This window comes from Triplophysa rosa, linkage group LG3, assembly GCF_024868665.1.
Source record: "Triplophysa rosa linkage group LG3, Trosa_1v2, whole genome shotgun sequence".
NCBI lineage: Eukaryota > Metazoa > Chordata > Actinopteri > Cypriniformes > Nemacheilidae > Triplophysa > Triplophysa rosa.
The window spans coordinates 13,365,169-13,376,103 of NC_079892.1; the positions used below are offsets into that span (position 1 = coordinate 13,365,169).

The 10,935-nt window shown below is 36.0% G+C and overlaps 1 protein-coding gene across 2 annotated transcripts; it reads left to right on the forward strand.

The window, feature by feature from the left end:
• Positions 1-1,671: 1,671 nt before the first annotated feature.
• On the forward strand, positions 1,672-10,935 carry kras (v-Ki-ras2 Kirsten rat sarcoma viral oncogene homolog). 2 transcript variants are annotated; one of them, XM_057329648.1, is made up of 5 exons: positions 1,672-2,041; positions 3,996-4,113; positions 4,594-4,772; positions 4,892-5,051; positions 8,678-10,935. In XM_057329648.1, the coding sequence occupies exons 2-5, from the start codon at positions 4,003-4,005 to the stop codon at positions 8,792-8,794; spliced, it is 567 nt and encodes a 188-aa protein (XP_057185631.1). In that variant the 5' UTR covers positions 1,672-2,041; positions 3,996-4,002; the 3' UTR covers positions 8,795-10,935. The 2 variants fall into 2 exon arrangements, with proteins under 2 accessions (XP_057185631.1, XP_057185633.1); XM_057329650.1 differs by lacking the exon at positions 1,672-2,041 and adding an exon at positions 2,080-2,300.

Here is a 10,935-nt window from a genome sequence, read left to right on the forward strand (position 1 = left end):
CAAAACCAACAAGCCACGCCCACGGATCTGACTTGAAACACCAAGGATTTAGTCAAAACCACTATTTACACAGTAACCACCACAAACGATTCCGATTGGTCCATCCTGTGGCCAGCGCTGAGAAAATGTCACTGACCACGTGAAGAGGGTCTTTAAAGTGATACTTCACCCAAAAATGAAAATTCTGTCTTCATTTACTCACCTTCGAGTTGTTCCAAATGTGTATAAATGTCTTTGTTCTGATGAACACAGAGAAAGATATTTGGAAGAATGCTTATAACCAAACATATCTCAACACCCATTGATTACCGTAGTAGGAAAAAAACAATGGAAGTCAAACGTGCCCCAGAATTGTTTGCTGTCCTACATTTTTCAAAATGTCTTCTTTTGTGTTCAGCAGAACAAAAATATTATAAAGTAATTTTTCTACTATGGTAGTCAATGAGTGTTGAGATTGAGATTATAAGCATTATTCCAAATATCTTTCTCTGTGTTCATCAGAACAAAGACATTTATACACATTTGGAACAATTCGAAGGTGAGTAAATGATGACAGAATTTTCATTTTTGGGTGAAGTATCACTTTAATGACACTACTTTAATAGGCATTTATTTGAAAAAATACACAGTGAAAACTTAATATAGAAAACGTATTATCTTGACCCATCGTACCTTACAAGCTTGGGACAACCACCTTCTTTTTTGCAGCCATTTGTAGCGTTTACCATTTATTACCCTTTTTAAAATGTCATTCCCACCCACTTTATCTTTTTCTATTTTCAAAAACTGTAACAAAAAATATGATTATAAATGGCAGCGCAAGGTATCATTTGTTTAATTTTTTCTGCATTTAACGGCTTATATAACATAAATATAATTTAATACAAAAAATAAACGGACGTTTTGACAGTAAGTTTGACAATTACACGGATACTACATTTATTACCTTCAAATAATAAAAATAATTATTTAATTACTTGGATCATTCTTTATAACATATTTTCATGGCGAACGTGAATAACACAGAGACAAACGCTTGAATATACTGACCCCTTGTGTCTTTCTTGTTTTGGAGTTTACTCCAATACCTAGATTTATGTAAATGTGCACAATTGTTTAATTTAAAGAATCTATTTATAATACAAATACAATGCAATCTTATTTTCCACAGTCTTTTTATTTGTAAGATCAATTATTTAAAATAGGCCTATGTTTCTGGTCAAATAATTTATGTTATAGTATATGTCGTAAATCTTAGCTTTTTATGTTAACTCCTATGGCATTATGTAGTATAATAAATAATCAAATTACAAAAACTTCCTTTACTTCAGTATTGTGCTTACGAATCAGAAACCTTGTGATTAGTGTATAGTGAAACTAAACCATCTTACTCATAGTAAGAGATATTTATAGCTACACAAAACAAACGTAATCCGCCCCTGTCTTTTTATGACACTTTAAATAGAGAGTGAAGCATCAAGTCAAACGTTTAACAACTAGGTCGAATAATTCGTGTAGTGTTTTGATAATCGCGTGGGATTGGCTACTTGCACGATGTATGCAAAGTCAGCTATTTTGATCGACAGGAGAAACGCCCAATAAGAATCTCCAAACGCGATGACGTACGCACGTGCACGTTCCGGTTATATTTAGGGCCTATTTAAGCACCAAGCCAGTCTCAGCCAAAACTGCTTTGAGCGCTTGTCAAAAGCCGGTCGCTTTTGAGTGTCGAATATGTCCTAGCACATTGTCGTGTTGTATCACATTGCAGTTAAGTCACATTTATTTTATTTTCATTAACGAAATTCAACTTGGAATTGGCGGTGTTTGTTATCGATCAGTTATTGATCGAACCCTCCGCCCTGCACATCTCATTGAACGGACGCTGGACTATTCGTCTCTACAGATGTTTCAACTCTAATAATGCAAGATGCATGCTGATGCTCGAGAGAGGTTGCTTGACTCCGCATTACTCATCATTTTAAACTAATCCACCTACTAAAAATAATCGCAAACAGCCGAGAATCGTTTGTATTCTGGGGTAAGTGTATCCGCCCAAATTTATGTAAAGCACAGCCTCCGAGTACAGGCCATGTAGCCTGGGACGGACAGACGCATAGGTCTTTGCGCCTTGTTATTGTTTTACACCGATCAGAATAATCGATTTTTTATTTATTGCGATTGTCAGCGGATATGAGGATTAATGTTTTGTATCTATGTGTATGCGTTATGGCAAGGTCATGATAAAGGCTTGAGTCGTTAAAGGCTTTTCTGACGCGGAACTTAAAGCGAACCCACAGGTAAAAACAACGGAAAATGCTTACAAGCAGATATGTTGACAATCCTTTGTGATGATTGTAATACACACAAAAAAAGAAAATTCGGTTTGAGTTGACATTTCGTTTTAATGTATGTTTTATTTTAGTATATTATTTTTAATAGCACGCCCAAGTAAATGCAGGCCCTCCGATAGAATGGCGCTTGAGCACGTAAATGTTTTAAATTATATTGTCCCTTTAATATCACCTTTTAAAAACGCTTTAAAACCATTTTGGGGTGAAATGACAATATAATTTAATGGGTAAAATGTTTGTGCGCTTTAATCAATGATTTGTTAAACCAGTTTTGTAGTAAAAGTGTTGTAACCCTGTTTTTTGCCAGATGTATTACAATTTTACTGCCAATGCTATGGTTATTTGGGTCAGACTATGGTATATTTGTGGCTATTATGGTTTTACTCTAATGAAACCCAAAAACTATAGTTATTATTATATTATATAAACTATAGTAATTTTTGTAAGGGAAATGGGTTTTATACTGTATACCAATATGGTGGTAAAGGGTTGGTGGAAAAATGAAAATTCCCTCATTTATTCTCTTGTGTGATTTACCTCTGCAGAACACAAAAGAAGATATTTTGAAGAATGTTGGTAACCAAGCAACACTGACTCAAAACCAAAATGTCATCTTTCGTGTTTCACAGTAGAAAGTCATATAAAGGTTTACAACCACACGAAACAATTGTAGTTTGGCGACATCCCTTTAAATCGTGGTATATTGTTTTTGTATGGTTTGAGAATTGTTATAAAGTCGAATTTGTCTGTAGAATTTTGCTTCATAGTTTCAAATCAAGGTCTGATGTATAAGCATCTTACGCACAAAATAGGCGTTGAAATGCTCGTATGCAGTTTCTCACACGCACATTGGGATTTATTAAAAAAGTAAACTTGACGTGAATATGTGCACACCCTACAAACAAGCGAAGCGACTGTGTGCACACTTTAGGAATGCAATCTACGCAAAGTTTTATACATTAGGCCCTTGCGCTTGAACAAGACCCTTGAACCCAGGGTGCTCAGGCACTGAGCTTTTGATGCTAAAGTGAACTGTAAGGTTCTTTGGATAGCACAAGTTAGTTGAGATATTTGTCTTAAAATTTTCTGAACTGTCTTCACAATAACCCATCAATATGAGTGAGATAGCAGTGTAATGAAAATGACGCTATTATTTAGCCAAAAAGTGAAAACGAACAACATGCAAGATGAGGTTGACTGATGTATTTATTTCAAAGAAAAAATGATAGCTGTCGTAACAAAACCGGTATTGTGAACTTTGGGCTTAGACATATAGAGAAAGTCTGGTTTCGTGATGGCCCTAATCCTAATAGAGAATGTGAAGCTGACGTCACGCCCTATGTTGCAGTGGCGCCGCCATCTTGGGAGGATCATACTCCGCTGCTATTATTGTTTTGATATGTACCGTTACTTGTTTTGTTTGATATATGGAAAAATCGAAAGTGAAAGAACCATGGGCTTTTACAGTTACAGTTTTTAACACAGCAAGACTGACCTACCATAGTTATATTTCCTAATTAAACTAGAAAAACAAAACACTGCAGTGAACGCACTAGCAGCTATCCTCCCAAGATAGCTCAACATTCAAGGCGGCGTGACATCGATTAACAAGCTCTATAACGTTTCAATCTACCCTAACAGGTGAAAAATGACTGAATATAAGCTTGTGGTCGTGGGGGCTGGAGGCGTTGGGAAGAGCGCACTTACCATCCAGCTCATCCAGAACCACTTTGTGGATGAATACGACCCAACCATAGAGGTGAGGCATGTGTCTGAAACAGATCTGCTTCATACGGGCTTTACACAGCCATGCAAAGCTGTGAAACTCACCCACATGTGACTATGCAAAAAATGTAGTCAACGACGCAACAGCGTAATCCAGTTTTTCTGGTTTTAAAGGAGGTAGATTATAGATCGCGTTTATTGTTTTACAACTTTCTCTTTTTCTGTCATGGCATTTTTTAATCGTTATGATAAAAAAATATGATGGCAAACTATTTGAAACAGTTTGTGGTGAAATGTGCACCTGTCTTTTAATGTTAAAGTCAACGTTTTTTTTTTGCTTCTGTAATGTAATCTGAGGCTTTTGGTAGGGTCAAATAAACTGTACATCAGGAAACGATTAGAACTTTTGAAAATGTATCATACAGGTGTTTAAAGAGGATGAAAAATGATCTTTTTAAATTTAAATATTTTGTTTGATTACTTCAAATACTGAATACCTTCTTCACCCATGCAGGACTCCTACAGGAAGCAGGTGGTGATCGATGGAGAGACGTGTCTACTGGACATCTTGGACACTGCAGGTCAGGAGGAGTACAGCGCTATGAGAGACCAGTACATGAGGACGGGAGAGGGCTTCCTCTGCGTCTTTGCCATCAATAATACCAAGTCCTTCGAGGACATTCATCACTACAGGTGCGGGTTTGCTCGAAACCGATTTGGGGTGGCAATCAAATAACATCCAGCTTCAGGTCTGTGAAACCACTCAATTCACGTTATATTGTAGTCAAGTTATGCTGCGTTTGCTTTGACAGAGAGCAAATAAAGAGAGTCAAGGATTCCGAAGATGTCCCAATGGTCCTTGTGGGGAACAAGTGTGATCTTCCGTCCCGCACTGTGGACACCAAGCAGGCTCAGGATTTAGCACGTAGCTACGGCATTCCATTTATAGAGACCTCAGCAAAGACGAGACAGGTATGGAAATACCAGTCGATCGCGATGTGAAATACTTTATTATACGTCTGTTTTGATACAGGTCATTTTAAACGTTTTGTTTAAATGTATGAAAGTTGATTTGAAGACGAAATGAAATTAATATTTTACAATTTGCGTAATAAATGACATTTCATGTCGTCTTCAACTGCTGCCACAATATGTTAGTACGACATTAAAGTTAAATGTGTATTAAATATCGCTGCTGTCCTTCTGAAACCTCATATCTCCATAAAACATATTTTGTTTTTTTGCCACAAATCATTATTATTCACCCTTTATGTTTGTCACTGGGTTTTGCAAGTATCCAAAAGTGCTTGTTAAAGGGATAGTTCATCCAAAAATGAAAAATCTGTCATTTACTCACCCTCAGGTTGTTTCAAATCTGTATAAATTTCTTTGTTCCAATGAACACAGAGAAAGATAATTGGAACAATGTTAGCAATTTTCAGTTCTGGGACATCATCCACTACCATAGTAAAATATTGTATTTTTTTTGTTCTGTTGAACACATAATGAGATATTTTGAAGAATTTAGGAAAACGAAGAGTTGGGGCTGCTCGATTATGACAAAAATCATAATCTCGATTATTTTGGCCAATATTGAGATCCCGATTATTTAACACGATTACTCCTTAACGTTTGAAACAACAGAAAATTTTAAAAGCTTGGCTTTTAATATGTGAATTCAACTGAAAAATAAATGTAAAGAAAATAGCACAGTTGAACCACTATAAACGAAAACTGCGTGCTGTGGTTTTATACCACAAGAAAAGAGATGATCCTTGCAAAATGGAATGCGGCACAATAATTGTTTTACCTCGATTATTTTGTTTTTGTAATTGTTGAAGGCCAAAATTGCCGATTACGATTAATTTTCGATTAATTGCACAGCCTTACGAAGAGTTCTCGGGCACCTTTGACTACCATTTAATTCTTCCTACTATGGTAGTCAATGATGTCCCATAACTGTAAATTACTAACATTCTTCCAAATATCTTTCTCTGTGTTCATCGGAACACATTAATTTATACAGGTATGAAATTACATAAGGGTGAATAAATGATTACAATATTTTCTTTTTTGGGTGAACTATCCCTTTAACTTCTGCAACTCAGTATGTAATCATTTAGAAGCTAGCGTTTTTCCATTTCCTGAAAAACAGTAAATTTGGACATACAAGGTTTTAGAAGGACCGCAACAATATATTGAAGTTAAATATAACCAGAATTTTAAGTAACGTAAGACCCAGCTCAATTTAATAGTCAAGTCGGTAGTAAGCTGAGAAACTTTCAGGAATATGTTTGGGTCATATTTCCCCCCAAAATAAAAATTACATTTAAAAACACATTTAATAATACAATTTTGGTAACACTTATAACATAATATAGTTGTAATTGTTAATGCATTAGTTAACATGTGATAACAATGAAAAACACTACTACAGCATATATTCATTAAATTTCATGTTAATTTCAGCATTTGCGAATAATTTTTGAAAACCAAATGTTGTAACTTTTAACTTTAATGCACAATACACTATGAATAATAGTATTGACATTAACTAACAAAGATGAATAAATGCTGAAAAACAATATTACTCATTGTTAGTTCAGGTTAGTTAATGCATTTACTTATGTTAACAAATACAAACTTATTGTAAAGTGTTACCAAAATAAGTTCTTTAGTGAACTACAAACATTAAAAATTGGGGTGGCGCATCTGGATATTCAATAAAAAAACTGTGTAATTGTATTAGTATTAGACATTTTACCACACCAAAAACAGAATATACAGTATATTATTCTTCATTTCATTTATGCAACGTAATCTAGTAATGTAGAGAATTTAGGGTGAGATGTATGAGCTGAACGTAATTTACACGCTATCTTAAAATGATCATCTCAGCTGGATGTTTCATATTGTTACACTGGGTTTATGCATGAGCTCATTCTTGGTTTCTAATGGGCTGTATGAATAATCAATCAGGTGCACAACACAGCTGATCTCACTCTGGTTCATGCCTGGTCTCTCTTGTCCATTCACCATAATGTTCTTCTGTGTTTGATTTCACCTTACCATAAATGAATCTGTTATGAGCAAAGATTGCAGCTTAAATTGATTTATCAAGGGTTTAAATCACTGTAAATGTTGGAGGAGCTGAACTGCTCTCTGTCTGGACCTCTCAAGGCAGAAACTGTATCTCTCTCTGCAGTGCTGAAATCACAAGTCCTTTAGGTGCTGGGATATAATAAAAACTACTGATTTAACTTCTTAATCTGCTGCAAACACTGATCTCCGGTCCTCCACCACCCCCATAGTGCCGCATTTTAATACCCATAATTCCTTCTGGCTCCTGTTAATCGCATTGCGGTGACTTCAGATTCGTTCCTATTTATAATTGAATTCATTCAAAAGTGTCTCTTGTGTTTTTATTTCTGTGGTGTGGTTAATTAAAACTGGAAATTAGTTTTTTGTGTAAGCCATCTAGATTTTTGTAAACTTCCCAGAAATCATGAACTTGGATGAATCTTTAATGGTTCTGCTAGATTCTTGACATCCCATTCGGACTGGTTTCCCTTCTCAGTAATGACATCTGTGCGTATTAACACTGAAGGGAGTTGTGTTTTGCACTGCAGAGAGTGGAAGATGCCTTTTATACTCTGGTACGGGAGATAAGGCAATACCGGCTGAGAAAACTCAGTAAAGAAGAAAAGACGCCACGGTGCATCAAGCTAAAAAAATGTGCTTTGATGTAAAGAGGGGTAAGTTTGGGCAGCACTGCCCATCTGCAACCCAGGTGTGGGGTGCAACGTCTGTGCAAACGCTTTTGACCTGCTCTTGGGTGAACTGGAAAACTGTCATGTCGTATTTTAGACTCTAAATACATTTTCTTGAAGATGTTGAAGTCTTTTTGAGCTGATTTTGGGGTGAATTATAAGAGTAACCCTTTTATCTCAAATAGTCTCCTGGGAACTTCTAGGCAGGGTTAAAGGGACAGTTCACCCAAAAATGAAAATTCTGTCATTTACTCTCCCTCAAGTTGTTCCAAATCTGTATAAATGTCTTTGTTCTGATGAACACAGAGAAAGATATTTGGAAGAATGCTTGGAACCAAACAGTACTTGGCCACCATTGACTCCCATCGTAGGAAAGATTGCTTCATAAATTTCTTTGTTCAGTTCAACACAAAAGAAGATATGTAGGGAGAGCAAACCGTTCCGAGTGCACTTTTGACTACCATTGTCATTTTTCCTACTATGGGAGTCAATGGTGGCCAAGAACTGTTGGGTTGCAAGCATTCTTCCAAATATCTTTCTGTGTTAATACGAAAAAAGGAATTGATACAGATTTGGAACAACTCGAGGGTGAGCAAATGATGACATAATTTTCATTTTTGAGTGAACTGTCCCTCTAAATGTAAAGAATCTCCGTAGCACCAGATTTCAAGTTACATGTACTCTCTTGCTAATGTTGCTAATTCATTGGTAAGAATATGTTTTTAGATGTGCATAATAATAGGTCGGTCTAAAATCATCAGCATTGTCATCTTTGACATTGTCACCGAAATGCCTAAAATTGTTTTCCTTTCTCTTTTCATCCTAAAGGGCGTGGATGACGCGTTCTACACGTTAGTCAGAGAAATCCGGAAACACAAGGAGAAGATGAGCAAGGAGGGCAAGAAAAAGAAAAAGAAGTCCAAGACAAAATGTGTACTAATGTGAATGAACCTCTCCTGTCATGGACTCAAAGTTCCACAGCTGCATTTTGTACATTACACTAAATTATTAGCCTCCTCAGAGTACAGAATGAATCCCCCATTTTATCCGCTAAAAGAAATAAGCTGTTTCTCGTTCAGTGCCAGCTGCCCCAGAAATATTGGTCGTTTGAGACATTTTAAGTGGCCTGTTTTATCGGGTGGTGGTTCTGCTTTGCTAGTTGGTCGACCTTGAATAGTTTTAGAAGATATTTGAAGAAAAGTGAACAGTATGTGATGCAAATCAAGATGCGCTCTTTAAAACTAGCCTGTTAAAGGGATAGTTCACCTAAAAATGAATGATGTATGACTATCTTTTTGACGTTTCTCAGTATCTTCGTCAACTTCAAATATTTGTTTTTAACGACAGAATATCTTTTTTGGGTGTACTATCCCTTTAAGATAAAATGTCATGTGGTTTTACAAGGAACCGAAACCTGAAACCTAAGGACCAACACTTTTCGGGGTAATTTTTAAAATATTTACCACTGTGTATGACCATGCCTTCGGATGTTACTCAAAAATCCAGAAGTGATCTGCATGTAAACTTTTATTGTAGTGAGATTATTACAGCCCCAGTCTAAAGCCATGGTAATGTATATATGGTGATATCTAAACCTTGTTAATCTTTGTTTCCCTGTTTGCATGCGGTGTTCTGTTCTTGAAACTTCCAGAGAATGGTTCAACAATGTTTAATACTGTATAAAAGGCGCTGTTGACCGTTTCGAGTGGGTTTTCCCAGCTCAGATGCGGTTGTGTCTTTACAGCCAATGTGACCGATGTCATGTTGGTTGTTTTTTATTTTTTTTAACCGAATGCTCTGGATGAGTGACAACTTCCACTATGAGCTTCAATATTTTTTCAGTCTGGTGTAAGGGATGTTGTACATTGAGGTCGGAAAAAATGATGGGGAAATAAACACTGACAGGGTGATCGGCGCACGGTTATTTTATTGTGTGCGGGGAACGATACTAGTATGAAGTTAGAATGTTGGCCTTTCTTAGAAGTCAATGTACTGTTTTGACCAATCAGAAACAAGTATTTTTCTCTGATGATCTACACTAGTGAAAGCCGCATAGGTTCAGATTTACTCTCTTGCCCAGCCAAACAGCGCCTTAGATGTTCGATTATGTTGAAATTTCCTTAGAAGAGTAGTTTTTGAATGGTGATTATAACCTACCATTAGTTATTGTGATGCAAATGTATGTAAAAGAAAAAACAAATGCCTTGTTTGCTAATGCTGCCATGAAGATGCTTTCTAAAGTCCCAATTCATGTCAACTTGAAGCATAAATTCTTGTACTCTGATAGGTTCCCAAGATGCAGTCTCGAAATATTAGTTTACTGTGGTAAAACTTGACTGTAAAGAAAGCAAATTTCAGCCATCACTCAAACCAAAGAGAGTGATATAAAGATTCATTTTGTGTGGCAATACTGGTGATGTCATGAAATGATGTCATTTATAGGAGATATTGTAAAAGCAGATGGTTGCTTTCACACTTTTGGTAAACTGTTGTAGCATGCGTCCTTAACCATTACTAGTTTTACTTTTCTGATAAATGTTAACACGATTTGACTATTACTAATACTGAATTTAAATGAGATATTTGAAAGGAAAGTGAATCGGGATGGTGCACTCTTATGCAAAGTATTTTCAAGCGATTTCTGTTCCCTTTAAATCAAGTTAATAGCAGACTGTAATGCAAGCAACAAGGTTTTTTGATATTTTTGGAATGGTTTCTACATCATCCTCTCTCTCTCTCTCCATGTGCCAATTGCAAATGTTGCTAAAATGGTTCACATGTATAAATATGGACCTTGTTTTAACAACCTTTGTACGGTTGTGATAAGGAAGATGAATATTTTGTAAATTGTGCTTTCATTTTCATTTAATGAATGACGCTTACTTGTAATTAAGGGTCGTGTGTTAACGTCTCAGAGAAAGTGCTGATCATGGATCAACTTTCGCCTCTTTCTGGTGAATATACGATTACAATGAGGGAAGCTGTTCTCAGATCAGCACAGTTTTATAAATGCAGCGCAAACCTGTTTTTTCCCCATTAATCTCACCACTTTTATTTAATGTGTAATTAAAAAAATATAAAAACTA

What these genes read in the sequence shown, in the direction of transcription:
- kras (XM_057329648.1), top strand. Translation starts at nt 4,003, where the DNA reads ATGACTGAATATAAGCTTGTGGTCGTGGGGGCTGGAGGCGTTGGGAAG. An exon ending in AATACGACCCAACCATAGAG is followed by an intron (nt 4,114 to 4,593) that starts GTGAGGCATGTG and finishes TCACCCATGCAG; the next exon opens with GACTCCTACAGGAAGCAGGT. An exon ending in CCTCAGCAAAGACGAGACAG is followed by an intron (nt 5,052 to 8,677) that starts GTATGGAAATAC and finishes TTCATCCTAAAG; the next exon opens with GGCGTGGATGACGCGTTCTA.